The following is a 15,559-nucleotide window of genomic DNA, read 5'->3' on the forward strand; positions in this document are numbered from 1 at the left end:
TAGAGCTAGTATATTACCGCTTTTACCCAGAGCTTATACCTTACTACTACGTTACCCTAGAGCTAGTACCTTACTACTATATTACCCCAGAGCTAGTACCTTACTGCTATGTTATATTAACGCTAGTACCGTATTACTAAGGATAAGATAACAACTAAGCTACTACAGCGTAGCTAGATATTAGATAGGCAATTATTAGATAGTGTAGGAGGATCTAGGCATAGATAGACAATTACTAAAGTGTATAGGAGGATCTAGGTATAGATAGACGATTGCTGAACTGTATATAAGGATCTAAACACTAGTACGGCTAGCATTAACCAGACGAAGACTAATAACGTAGCTACTAACCTACGGCCTTATTAACAAAGTTGGCCTATATATAGCCTTACCGACGATATCCTATCTAAGATTTGGATTTGGATTTAATTTTGATTATTAGCTTAAGCAGCACTGCTGCTAAGCTGGGAGGGTGTATCGACCTAAGTCGGGTGTTATGCCGCCAACTCAGTTACCTACCCCTTGACTCGGTCACCGACTCGGTCACCAACTCAGTTACCGACTTCCTATTACGTACCCCCCCCCCTGTACCTGCATCTACCTTATATATATATAGCCTCTTTTTCTTCATAGATCAATCGACACACAAGTTCTTCTTTTCTTACAATTGGTGCACGGACTTCCGATTAACAAGAGTCCTCATTCTTAATCGTCCTGTTTGACATCGGCTAACCCTAAACTAAACGTTTTAAGCCACGACTTATTAGTAAACCCTGCTTAGACGAATTGATGGGATTTATACTACGTGTAACCAAGCAGTATGTAGTTTAGTAGATAATTGCAATAAAGAGCTGCTATTATTATCTTAAGAATTTTAGAAATATTATTCACCCGTGTAATATAGAAAAATATATACTTTTAAGTTCTTACTTAATACTACGCTCTGCTATATAGTATTAATCCAAGTTAATCGGTTCATTGACCACGCTGCTTAGGATGGTCGAGGAGAAGTACTAGTTCGTGCTTCTAGGTCAATATCTAAATATAAGTTTTAGAGCAGAGCTGTCGACCTAAATCGGAGTTCCATACTACCACAGTTGTATTATATAATAGTTAAGTAGCAGACCCCCAGCAAAGGTCTTTCGCCTTTTCTTTTTTTTTGGTTTTTTATTTCCATTCTCTTTAAAATATTTAAAGTTTTTATCTCCTATATCTGTTCCTTAGCCACTACTTATTTTATATAAAGTTTTCCATTTTTATATTTTATATTCCTAATAGCCCTTTTATATTTAAATTTATTATTATTTTTAGACCTTTCTTTATTCTCTTTAATCGGCTATATACTTTTTATAAGCCAGCTATATATATTATATTTACTACATTAAATTTAATTTTTAATTATCCTAGCTTTAAACTAACTGTAGCTATCTATAGGGGTCTTTTTACTAAGCAACCCCTCCTTTATATCCTTTATATCCTTTATATCCCTTATATTTTTATTCAATCTAGCGATTTTATATAGCATTGCTTTTAGCTTATTAAGGCTTGGGATAGCCTAATATTAAAGGTAAAAAATGCCAAAAAGCCGCCTACATCCCCCTAGTATATTATCTATTATTTTTATTTATATAACTTAGCATAACGTAAGTAACAGAGTTATAACGGCGATAGGGTTATAACAATCGGCTACTACCGCCTTCCTAATATAGATAGAACACCAAAATACTGCCAAAATGCCTTATAAGTTGCCGTTGGGTCGTGCACAATACGACAGCGTGCACGACCCGACGGCGTGTACGACCCAACGGCTACTTCTGAGGCATTTTGGCAGTATTTTGGTGTTCCATCTACATTAGGAAGGCGGTAGTAGCCGACCGTCATAACCCTATCGCCGTCATAACTCTGTCACTTACGTTATAATTATTCCCGTAGCTATTAGGCCTTTGCCTTCCATCTCCTATATTTTATATAGTTTTTTCTTTCTTATGCCTTATATATGCTTTAATAGCAGTTTATGCATTTTACTTAGTTTTAATTTTTATAATATCTTGTATTATAAGGGCCTGTACAATAGCTATACAGTAAAAACTAGTTAGTACAATACGGTTTATACGGCTAAGCGTATCGTTATACTAATAGTATTGTTATATAAAGAGTTACGTTGGATTAATAAGCAATAAATAGGGGGGCTTTATACTTAAAAAGGCTTAGAGCGTCTACCTTGCTAGCTAAATTAGGCTCCCTCCCATAGAAAATCTCTACTAGTTATACCGATTTTGGTAGGAGAGACTTAACAATATTATCAAAAGTTAGAATATCGTAATATTATACCAAAAACACTTTAATTGGGGGATGTAGATCATAATATAGAGTATATCATTGTAATTAGATATCGTACTAATCAGTTTTTACTATAAAATATTTGTATTGCATATGTGGATTAGATATAGCCCTATTATAAGCAGTAATAATATTAATTTAAGTATAGGCTGTAGTTATAAAGTCTTATATTGTATATAAAGCCATTTATAATGATTCCTTTTTAAATAAGAAGTTTTTGCATTCCTAATGTATATATACTAACAATAAAGGAACTATATATTTGTCTAGTGTTTTTTTAGCAAGTTTTTATATAACAGAATCCCCTAGAAGGTACATATTAGATAAGACCGTAGGAGGTTTTATTTATATTCTATCTACGTCCTAAAAGACATAGTTAGATAGATAAGGGGTAAAGGATTTTATTAGTATCCCAGAAGGATTATATAGAGAGCTAGTTCTCCTCTAGAGAAGAGCTAGTAATTAGTCTCTAAATAGAAGAGGTTAAAAAGCATTTATCCTTTATTATATAAAGATTATTCTACCTTAACTTATCTTCTACTTACCTATAACTCTTATTTTATACTATTAATTAAATAATTAATTAATTCTTCTTTAATTAACGTCTGATATAGATACTATCTAGCCCTACGCAGACTACTCCGTATATAAGGGAAAAGTAATATTAACGGGAAAAAACCCTTGCTGCTAGGGGGGAGGAAAAACCCTATAAGCCACCTCAGTAGGATGAAAAACCCCGATTTACCATATCTGTCCATAGCGGCGGCCCTACGGGTCTACGGCTACGTCCTGTCCTCCTTAGATGTTCGAACTCCTTAGGAACCACTACTTTCTTCTCTAGCTTACCCTAGCTAGGGTTTACTACGTCCCAGCTAGGCCTTACCAATTAATTGCCGTACTGCTGTTTCCCGTATCTTAGCTATCCCCTATATACTATTTCTTGTCTAACTATTACCATATACGCTATGCCTTCCCCCCCCTAGGGCCTATTAAAGGCGTAAGGGGGATTTATCCGTTCTAACTACCGTAATACTAATAAGCGAGCGGGATATTGTATATTTGGGTATCTTTTATGCCTAGGCCCCAGCTAGGCCCTTTCTAAGGGTCACCACTCCGTTAAAAGAAGACAGGGAAAACCGTGGGTCGCAATCCAGGCTGCTAAGTAGTATTTGGTAGAAAAAACGGCGAGTGACTGCATACTCCGCGGGCGATCGCCCTAGGGGTTAGGAGGGGCCGTATATTTACTCATTTGTCTACTTATTCGCTCGCGATCGCTTATTTATTAATATAAGAGGTCGTTAATGCTTTCTATTAGGGGTCAGGGGCAGGTAGTTATATATTAGCTAGTAATATAGTAGAGTTTAATATACCTGCTTATCTAAGCCTCTACCCCAGTTTTTTAGTGCTTTAGTCCTAGTCTATAAGCAGTTAGCTGCCACTACCACTTATATAGGGAATTTCACTATTCTTTTAGATATCTTATAACGGGTTATTAGCCTAAGTACTAGTTTACCCCCCAGCAGTCTATATAAGAGTCTCCTCCTAAAGTTAGTATACTTTTATATAGTTTAGAAGCCTTCTATAGCCTTTAGTTTTACGCCTTTTCTATTATTTCTACTGGTATAGGCATAAGCTGCCATTTCTAGGGGTCGTAACTCCCGTTTTACGCGCCTACTGGCGTAATCCTATAAAGGCGTTATAGCTATATCCTGCAATGTAGACTTAGGCGCACTTTCTATAATTAGGCCTAGCTAAAACCTTCCTACCTAAGTAACTCCTATTTGCTCCTTAAGTATATCTTACTAGCATACCGCCCTAAAGATGGACGGTTCCGTTTATTAATATACCAACACGCGCATCTATTCTCTTAAGCCATATAGTAGTCTCTTTAGCTAGGACGTAATCCTATCTACCTACTAGGTGCACTAAGGGTTAGAGCCTAGCTAAGGGGTAAGGTCCTTAAAGCCAGTAGTAGCTACTATACACTACGCCCCACGGGAGGTTCCCGTTTTATATTACCTATAAGAGTTTCCTTATAATAGGCCGACCGTGTCTTATAGGAAAGGGGCTGTAGAGATACTAGGTCCCGCACCGGACAACCTACTCCCCCCTCTCCTACTAATTAAGCTTATATCCCCCCCTTTTATAAGCTGGCCTATATCTCTAACTATTAAGACCTTATCTAACTGGCCTGTGTTTCCCCTATAGCCTCCCCTATATATATGCATTAGGTTACATATACTACGCCTATTAAGACCCTCCTATAAGTCGCCTTATATATATGCGCATTAGGTTACGTATACTACGCCTATTAAGACCCTCCTATAAGTTACCTATAAGTTAACTAAGTTGTACGCCATAGGGCCGTTAAAGCTGGCCTGTGTTTCCGCTGCCTAGAGCTTTACCCGTGTTTCTACCTTATTAAGCCGTTTAGTCGCCGTTACGTCGCCATTATATCGCTATTACGTTGCTATCGTCCAGGTCGCGCGTACTATGCCTATTAAGACCCTCTTTTAAGTTACCTAGGTATACCGGATACTAGATAGGCCCTCGTAGAGGGGCCTTAATAAGTTCTTTGGGTAGGGCCTTAATAAGTTCTTCACGGTGGCCTTAGGGTCTTAATAAGTTTTGTATAAAGTATCTGCGACGCGTTAACCTTAATAAGTTCTTATAAAAAGAGGTTCCCTACACCCTTACCGTATCCTCTTGGTCTTAGAGCTAGTATAAGCCTAAGGGTGTCCTGTTATACGCCTAGGGCGCGTCTACGTTAACTAGCTAAATAAGGCTAGTTTCGGGCCTAGCTGCGAGCTAGGTAGTTATACGTTAGGCGGTTTTCGTATCCTAGTTTCCCTTAATAGCCCCCCTAGATGGTATGGCAGGAGCCCTAAGTAGGGGCAGTAGGACTCCTAGTGTTGTTAAGGGCGATATACGCGTCGTAGGCTTAATACCACAGAGTCGCAACACCAGCGCGCTGCGCGCGCTGCGACGGCTCTCCTCTATCGCCTCTGCACTTAGCCATTATAGGGAATGATTTCCCGATAATGTTTCCACCCGCGGCGACGTGGACGCGTGCAGTAGGGCTTCGCAGGCTAATTAAATAATTATATATTCTAGTTAGACTAGCCTCTTATAATTTTAATTACTTATAATCCTTTATAGAAGGAACGTATGGCTATTAATTAACGATAACGGGCTATACTTCCTTACCCCCTAAAATAACGCCCCTACCGTAAGAGGCTTAGAGAGTCTCCCTAAAGGAGTATATTCCCTTTTCCTATAAAGAAGCTATCCCTTACATAGATAGATTCGTCCGTAGAATGGTGGCCCAAGCTTAACCAATTAAACAGCTGCGTTTGTTAGCGGTAAGGCGTTCTGCTATACACTTAAGATTTGTATAAAGCTTTAAATATATATAAATATTGTCTATCTACAGTTAATCTTTGGTGTTAATTTAATCGATATATTCCTGCTAGTAAGGCCCTAATTTACAGAGCGGTATTTGGTAGAGTCTACACCCAAATTTAGTCCTAGCAGTCCTTTAAGGTCTCTTCCACTACTTACGAGGTTTCCGAACGGTATTTATTACTAAATCGCCTAAAGGCTTCCTACCACCTAATCTCTTAGTAGAAGCTTTTCTTTCTGCTTTAGAGCACGCTAAGCAAGCTATATCTTTATTGTTTATCTTCTTTAGCTTATATCTATACTCTACCGCTAGGTACTATTATATTTGGCTTATAGGAACGCGCTAGCGGGAGGCCTTAGTGACGCGCATTAAGTGCTTAAAGAGGGAGTTAACGAGTCATTCGATAAAGGCTTTATGGCTAGCCTTATTTAGCTAGCTTAAAGCAGCAAAGGAGGACATCTTAAAGCAGTTGGTGACGATTATATTAATAAAGAAGTAAAATAGCGGTTTTTAAGTCTTCTGGTAACGCTTAAGAGAGGAATAATATAACCTTATCTAGTTAGTAGCATTAATACCTTTTATAAAGCGATTATAGAAGTTAATAAACGCTGGTATCTATAACTACTTCCTGGCGTTATTGCCAAAGATCTTCCGAGTCTGTGTAGCGCCGCTAGCCGTTATAGCTGGCCGTCTTTATAGTCGCTTAACCTTTTCTAAAGCTAGTAATATATAACGTTATTAGCTCGCGGGTATGGTATTAAGGTTTTAGAAATTAAATACACTTACTATTAGCGATAGTACTTATAAATAGGACCACCTAAGCGTCCTTTTAGGCGAACTCTATTACCGTACTATCCTCTAAAGTCTCTGCGTATAACGTACCCCAAGGAATTTAAGAGTTGTGTATTAATTTTAGGTCGGCTAGCAACGAGTTAATTTACTTAATTGGCGGTAGATTTGTTCCTAAATTTAATACTATTTTTTGCTCTCTAGCCTCCTCCTACTCCTTACGTTTTGTTCTAGTTATATAAACAGTGCCTATACCGCCAATTCCAAGCTTTTAAAGTTGTTAAAGAAGTCGGATAAATGTAAATAGATTATTAAGCCAAACTATATACTTATTAGGAGGATAAAGGCGCTCGCCGGTAACATTGTCTCGCTATATAAGGAAATTAAGCACTACTGCCTGCGTCTTTAAAAAGCCTTTATCTTAATGCTAGTGTAGATCTAAATTATATAGGCCTCCTTTGCTGCCTTTTATATAAAATATCTAATTAAGTACGTAGCCCTAATTGCCTAATACCTATATTTTAAAGCCCTCTAGCGTTAGCTTAGTAGGAATATTTACTATTTTAGGTACACGGCCGGTAAAGCCTTTAATTGTCTTATTAACGGCGAGGTTAATTCCTAGCTAATAGAACTCCCTATAGTAAAGGCGGAGGTACTCGCTAAGGTTCTATATTCTTTTAAAAGTATTCTAGAAGTCCTTATTGTCTTCCTCCCTTAGTATGGTGCAGTAAAAGTAGTAATTAATTTGCTGCTACCGGTTGCATCCTATATATTGTCTAATAATATACATTATACTATAGCTAAAGTCTTTATACCAGTAATCCTTAATAGTAGGTTCTATATGTAAGCCTATATATATAAGCACTGCTAAATACACATAAAGCTCTAGCCTATATACCGGTTTCCATAGCTAAGGACTATCTTTTAGTTTCTTCTCTTTAGGCGTTAGGTGCAGCTTAGCGTTTTAGTTTATAAACTTTATAAGCTTATCTAGTAGCTTGTTAGTCTAAAACAGTTTAAATATTTAATAGGGATTACTAGAATTGATATAGTGTGGAAGCTTTAGGGTGCTATAGGTGTTTTTATTATAGATAGGCAGAGGCTCAAAATAAGGCAGTGGTTTTAGCGTAGGTGGTAGTTTTTTTCTTTATCCAACGCGATAACTTAGGATATTAAGTGGGCGGAACAAAGTCCTTATTGTTAGACGTACGATTTCTGACTATATTAGTGGTTTATTTAATTAATGAAGCTATCTAGTTGCTACTAGTGTTAAGGAAGTTAATGTTCTTTATTTGGTGTGCATGGGCCATATCTATACGGCACCTATCTATATAAGGGATAGCTAGTCTATCTAACCTTGCGAGACCTTTAAAAAAATTACCGCTAGGGAGTTATTAGAGTAGTTATTACGCGAAACCCTATAAAAAATAAAGAAGTTGGAGATATAATTAAGATAAGTATATTAAGACTACTAAGAACAATTGTAAGTATAATTAAGAAAAGTATAAATACCCCAGACACGAAGCGGACTTAAAGGGGTAACGCTATACTACGTTATAACGTTAGAAAACCCTAAATTCCGTATAAAGGAACCTAATAAGTATAATAGTAATAGTCTCTAGAACTGTAATTGTTTTATCTATTAATATAAAATTAAGTTTTAGCTAGATCCGAAACGTTACTTTAATAAGTATAATTAGATACTAATTGCTTTTATCTTCCTATATAGCACTGTTAAGAGCTTATAGACATGCTATAAGAAGAAACTTACTATACCCCTTAAATTTAGCGAACTTAAGTCCTAGTTAGTTAATTAGGTTTAAGACCATACTAATTAAAAAATAGATTATAACTAGTAATACTATAACGCTAAATAGCAAGAAGGCTAGAGTATAGTCTAGTTTATAAACTACTTAGAAGAACTAGAAGATAATATACCCTACTTAAACTTATAGAATAATACTATATAACTTTACTAGCTACTTACTAAGTTATAACCTAAGATTTAATAGGCTATATAAGAGAAGGGCGAAATTCCTACCTTTTAAGAAAAGCTTATCTCTAAAGCTACTTGGATTAAAAATACTAAAAGAGACTATTTAGGCAAGTAAAAGGAATAAGACGCTAATAATAAAGAGCGTAGGACTAAACCTAGCTTAAATAATAGGGGTAGATTCCAACTTAACTACTCTATAAAAGAATAATATAAGTAGGCTTTAAAGCCCTAGAGTAATGTTAGTTAGCCTTAGAATAATAATAGGTAAAAACCTAATCTAAATAGGTAGAACTAAGAGTTACGCGTTTATTATAACTGCGGTAAAAAGGGCTATCCCTTACACCGATAATAACGTCCTATAAAATGTGGCCCGTGCGCACCAATTATATATGGGCGGTAAGTCGTTCTGCCGCATCACTAGAACTCTTAAATAAAGTTACAAATATATTGAAATATTGGTATATATTGTATATAGAGCTTTATTCTTTGGAGTTAAGTTAATCTACATACTCCTGCTAACATAGGCCATCTTTACATAGTGGTATTTAATAGAGTTTACACCCGTACATTGTTCTTAACGCCCTTTAAGGTCTCTTAAAGTCCTTACTATCGCGCGGTCTCTTTATTATATTTACTAAAAGATCGCATAGAGGCTTCCTGTTTAAAAGCTTCTTTATATAGCTCTTCCTTCCTGCCGCTAAGCATATAGAGTAAGCCTTCTACTTCCGATTGATCTTAACTGCTTTATATCCATAATATACTACTAGGTACTACTATATATCCTGAATAGAAACCTATACACGGTCAGCTTAAGCTTAAGAGGCAGAGTGTTTAAATAGAGAGTTAACAAGAGCTTCGCGGAAAGCTTTATAGCCGGCACAGTGCACCCAGCCACGGGTACACATAGAGGATAATTTATAGGAGTTGGTAACAGTCGTATTAAGGAGGAAGTAGAAGAGAGGCTTCTAGGTACGGCGGTGGATCTTAAGTAAGGTGTAATAGGATCTTATTTAGTTAGTAGTATTAACGCCTTTTATAAAGCAATTATATATATTAATAAACTCTAGTATTGGTAACCACTTCCTAGCTACATCTCCGGATACTTTACAAGTCTATTAGGCGCCGCTAGAGGTAGTAGCAGGTTATTATCGCTTACATTTAACAAAGTTTAAACTTATAATATATAACGTCATTAACCATAAAGCCTTAAAGTTAAATTTAAGTACAAACCATCGCTAATAGTACTTATAAATAAGACCATATTAGCGTCCTTCTAGGCAAATTCTATAACTGTTCCGTCTTTAGAAAGCCTTCTATATAATTTGCCCCATTCAATCTGGCTCTAGTATATTAATTTAAGCTCAACAAGCTATCGGTCAATTTGCTCGATCGGTAATTAATTTTATACCTTTTTCCCCTGCCCTTTTTTATTGCCTTTTACCTCATCTAATTCCTTACGCTTCGTTTTAGTTGTCCGTACCATTCCTATACCCCTAATTCTAAGCTTCCGAAGTTACTAAAGTAGTTTAATAGAGGTAAAGAGGTTATCTAGCCAGATGATGTGCATATTTGGCTAATAGAGACACTGGCCCGTCTTTAGATCTTCCTAAGTTAACAGATCTATTACTACTACCTATATCTTTAAAAAGCCTTCTTCCTCTATCCAAAACTTATCTAGATCTACTAGGCCTTTATTATTACCTTTTATATAAAATATCTAATTAAGAATATAGCCTTAGTTACCTAATAGCTATATCTTAAAGCCCTTTAGTATAGGCTTCGTCGGTATATTTACAATCTTAAGAGCGCAACCAGTAAAGCGTTTAATTATCTTATTAACGGTAAGGTAGATTCTGGGTTTATAGTACTTTATTAAGGTAAGGTGTAGTTCCTTACTAAGTTCCTTAATCCTCTTAAATATATTCTAGAAGGCTTTATCGTCTTTAGACCTTAGCTTAGTGCAGTAGAAGTAGCGATTAAGTTGCTGCTATTAATTTGCTAAAATATAGTTTCGAAGAATATGCATTATTTTATAGCTAAAGTCCTTATACTAATAGTCCTTAATAGAGCTTTCTATGTGCAAGCCTATATGAATTAGCACTGCCAAATATGTATATAGCTCCTGCCGCGATATAGGCTTTCACCTACGAGGGAAGTCCTTATCCTTAGGAAGTGGGTAGAGCTTTATATTCTTATTCGTATGCTTTATAAGCCGGTTAATTAATTCGTCCGTCTAAAACAGCTTAAACAGCTGCCAAGGATCCTCAATTATTGATATTATCTAGAAGATTTGGCTTACTGTATTCGTTCTCGTTGTATATAGGGAGAGGATTAAAAGGAGGTAGTGGTTCAGACTCTAGCGGTAGCTTTTTTGCAACCTAATTTTTGGAAATAATATATTGGGTAGGCCGGGCAGTCTCCGGGCACATTCATCCCACATATCTAAGATTAGTAAGCGCTTACTAAGTCCCGCACGGGCCGCTATCGCGAACTTGATTTAAATAACAAAGCACTATTTATATGTGTAATACTCCAATATTCGGCCGTCTATTTCAATAGGATCTTTTCCCTTTTTATTACCACGCGTTCGCTTGGCCTAAGGGGACCTAATAGCAAGTATGCTAGCTTTATAAGCCTTATACGCGTCTACAGAAGCTCCCTATCGCAGTCGCTTTAATTTCAACGGAATGACAATTTCCTTTAGCTTGGTATCACTAGGACCCTTATTAGTATCACTTAAGATTAATATAGAATTACCACGGGCTAATTAAGTATAGGTCCTTTAAGCTCTGGTGCGCGCCGCTCTACCAGATTAATAGAGTAGGAGAGGTAGCGGCTCTTAATAATTATTAGATACTAAATAGTTCGCAATAGGCTCCTTCTCACCAATATTTTAGTAAGGGTCGTCTAATATAGTACCTTAGAGTACTTCCGCGTTATTAAGCCACGAGTTATCGTCCTCCCCCACTTCTAAAATAACCACTTCGTCCTCCAACCCCCCTAAAACTTCGTCATATAGTACCGACGGCTCGTTAAACGGTTGCTCCTTATCCTCCTTAATATCCTCATCCACTTCGTCGGCCGGTTCTTTGTTTTAGATCAAAAAATAGCTAAGATTTACACTACCGCTCAGTTGAGTAGGTTTAGACTCTACCTTCTCCTTCTACTTCTAGGCCTCCTCCTACCTTTCCTTTTAGAGCTCTTGCTCGGCTACATCGGCAGCACATTTAGCAATCTTAGCACTTGTTTTGCCCCGCTAGTTAGCCTTACCATACTTCTTTTTAGGTAGTGGCTGCCAGCGAGCCTTTAAAGGAACCTTAAATGGAGCGCCCTTGGGTAGCAATCGAAGCTCTACCTATCTATTTAAAATAGCCATTTAAGCTACCTTAAAGTCTTCAAATTTCTTAGCAAGCTCGCTTATTTCTTTAGTAAAAAGGTCCTTAATAATATTAAGGAGGCGGAGAACTAATAGCCAGATCCTAGTAAGAGCTTCCAGGTGCTCTAGCAGAGGGTCGCCTTAGAACGCCATATTCTCAATATATTGCGATTGCCAATCTAAAGCAGCAATTAGCTTTATCGCGATATACTAGCGAGGATAGATTAAAGCCGGCGATATAGGAAGCCTCTGCATTAAGCACTAAATAAGCATATAGCGGTAAGGGAGGCCATATTAGTAGGGGTCCTCGCAGTTATAGTCGTCCTGCTTCTACTCCCAATCAGCCTACTCCTGCTTTTCCTTATCCGTTAAAGCTCTCGCGCCACACATAGAGTTAAAGATTCGCTGAAGCGCGTAGTATATTACTACACCGTTAATCTGCGCAAAGTGGTGCTAAAAGAGATCTAGGGTAATAATTTGGGGGAGGGACGTTTCAGATATATATTCGGATTTAATTAATTCCTTACATAATATTAAAATCCACCTCTTTAGCTTAATTATAGTATCCTTAAGGCTTAATTAATAATTGGTAAAGCATTTTAATCCTCCGTTAATACCCTTACCTCATTAACTTGCCACTATACCTAAATTTAGAAGGTATCTAGTAAGGGAGTAAGCGGTTAAGGAAAAGCTAACGTTAAAATAAGGTTTTTAAGCTGGAGAGTAGGATGCTTTTAAGTATCCTACTCCCTAGATTAAAATAAAACTTACCTAATATAGCAGGTAATCATCTGGCTCTCCTTTTTAACGTATATAGTCTAAAACCACACCTTATTACATAGGTATAGCTTATCTAGGACTACCTTTTAATTGGCTTTAAGCTCTACTACCGTCTTAGATTTTAGGTAGGGCCAAAACAGTTCCTTTACTACCTTCCTCTCTTCCACTAAGTAGCCATATGGCCTCTTAGCCTTTATCTAGATCCCCTTATCAATCCGCTTCTTCATTACCTTCGCGGCGTACTATTGGCAGTACTGGAGAATAACTGCGATTAACTGCCCTACCAATAAGGCGGCTGTAAGGCCCTTACCAAAATCAGCGACAATAACTTTAGGTAGCCGTTTCTAAAGCTTCTACTAAGCAGACTCTAGTAAAAAGGTCTAATCTAGCTAAGACTCGCTCTTAATAAACGACTATATTACTAGAAAAGAGGACCCTATATTAGTAACGCCAGTAATAATAGCCAATAAGAGCTTAGATTGATTGGTATTAAATATAGCATCCATTTAGCAGCTAAAGTCAGTAATAAACCTTTATGCCAAATCTACCTAGATAGAAAGCCAGAACACAAGCTACTAGAGACTCCGGGCAATTAAACGACCTAATTCTAGATTAATTGTATAGGTATATTAAGACCAGTACTTAAATCTATGCTAGTAAAAAAGCAGCTTAAGCGCGCTAAGCGCTCGCGGCTGGCCCTTAGCTCCACTAGGAAGGCCACTTAACAATTGCGTTAAGCTATAGTATTTCTTCTTACTTATATATAACTCTCGGGCAGAAAGCTAACGCTATGCAGTAAGATAGGTCTCTTAAGTTACCCTAAGAGCGTAGGCTTCTGCGGCTGCCTCTTTAGCCTCTGGTAGTTAATCCTAGTAGCCGATATAGGCAAGAGGATTCGCGGCGAAGTTGTGTTTTAGAGCCTCTAGAGCATTTAGATTACAGTACTTAGCACGCGTAATACTCGCCACCTATCCTTTAACATCACCTATATAGCTAGGGAGCTTCTTTTAGGCCACCTGAGTACACCAGCCGCAGTTCTTTTGGTGTACCTTAGTAGCCTCTTGCTGCCGGTTGCTATTCTCACCGCGGAAGTTATCTAACTTGCGGTAATTCCGGGTGTACTTACTATAGTATTTACAGCCAAAGACATAGTATGGCCGTAGGCTAGTTTTGTTGCTAGAGGACAGTATAATAATAAAGAAGCCTTTGCTAAAAGCGTAGTCCTAGTACTAGTTAAAAGCGGCGTTAATATCCTTAAAGATCTCGCCATCGTACGGCTCCAGAAGATGGTGGGCGGGTATAGAGTCAACCACCTTTTTTACCACTAGAGCTAGGTCCTAGTATAACTAGGGGTTCGGCTACCATTCTAGACATTAGATCTCAACTTCTAGCAACAGCGATTAAAGCCACGGTAGAAGAGGATTATTTATATTATATACCGAAGCAGTAGAAGCAGCGTAATATTTATAATGGCTAGGGGGTAAAGTTATAGGAGGAGAGAACAACTCCTACGCAGAGGCCTACGTTAAGCTCTCTACAACCGCCTAACAATTATGCACTATACGCCATGGCTGGCGAAACCAGGATAGAGTTAATAGAGCCTAAGGAACCTTATACCAAGCGGCCGGAACAGCCTAATGAAGGGGGGATAGAATATTGAGGATTTTAATAGGGTTGCTCTGGCGGTCACTAGGTTTTCGCACTAGGGCAGTAGAGGCAGTATAGGCAGCAGGGCGACGCTATAGGAGCTTATTAACGTCAGGAAGAGTCGAATCGATATTAAACAAAGAGCTATCGGCCATGCTATATAGTAGGAAGCTGATATAGGCTTTGCAAGGTGTAGATTTAGAGCGACTTTATAGTAGAAAACTTTCAGAAACTTGCTATTAAAGTCGTCCAATTTGGCGTTATATCTTCAAGCCTAGCACTAATGTTTGCTTTATAAGCTGTTTAGGACTTTTAGTCTGCATAATAAGCTATTAATTCCGTGCCCTAGACTAGTCTATTTACTACATAGTTGCATAGATATTCTGTGGTGTAAGTTGCGGTAAGAACATGCTTTTTTGAAGTTCTTCCGCATTCGCGATGGCGGCCCATGCGGGACTTAGTAAGCGCTTACTAATCTTAGATGTGTGGGATGAATGTGCCCGGAGACTGCCCGTGGGTAGGCTGCACAAAATCTAGATCATTGGATATATAGTTACGAACCATCTTGGTGGTGTATTTGATTGATAAAGTTATCTATTTACTACGCGACGCGCCAGAAAGTTAATGTTCTTAACTGCGTGCACGAACCACATTTTATAGGACGCTATCGGTGTAAGTAGAAGAAATAAGAGTTAGATTAATTAGGAAAAGAAAGAGCCTAGTAGATTTTTACTTCCTTACACTAGACTAGCAAGAGAAGGAGGGAGTAAGCTGCTGTATAGTTATTCCTATCTCCATTTAAGTTAATAATAAATAGGTAACGCGAGACTGCTTTATAGATTGTTAGCGACTCAGTCAATCGAGACATAAGCACGGCAAAAAGGGTCGCGCAAGCCTGTACGATTGGATTGTCTATAAACGAGAATCTAAAGCTAGGGAAAGGAAAGGAGAAGAAGAGCAGCGCCGTTCGGTGTTTTATAAGATCTTCGCGTCACGTGATCGCAATATGCGGCAATCTGTGGCAACTTGCCGATGCGAAGTTCTGCCAAGTTCTGCCAGTGCCGTAACATAGATAGCGGCGCGACCATAGGGTTTATTTTTTAATTACTAGTAAAAGAATTGGATTTGGACCTTAGCGGCTTATAGATACGCACTATTTAAAGTATTAGAGGTTACTAGATTCTATACTATAGGGAATAGGCTTTTTCTATAGCTAGTTAGGACCGTG

The 15,559-nt window shown here is 37.8% G+C and overlaps 1 protein-coding gene across 1 annotated transcript; it reads left to right on the top strand.

Moving 5' to 3' along the window:
• Positions 1-11,500: 11,500 nt before the first annotated feature.
• K441DRAFT_659381 (uncharacterized protein) lies at positions 11,501-11,767 on the top strand (the record flags this gene model as incomplete). The annotated part of the gene is given in 5 exon segments (XM_067648519.1): positions 11,501-11,601; positions 11,616-11,618; positions 11,634-11,637; positions 11,657-11,660; positions 11,678-11,767. Coding segments are annotated over 5 exon segments (157 nt in total), but the record flags the coding sequence as incomplete, so codon positions are not given.
• Between the last annotated feature and the right edge of the window lie 3,792 nt (positions 11,768-15,559).

The sequence above is a fragment of the Cenococcum geophilum genome, assembly GCF_001692895.1.
Source record: "Cenococcum geophilum 1.58 unplaced genomic scaffold K441scaffold_19, whole genome shotgun sequence".
NCBI classification, from domain to species: domain Eukaryota; kingdom Fungi; phylum Ascomycota; class Dothideomycetes; order Gloniales; family Gloniaceae; genus Cenococcum; species Cenococcum geophilum.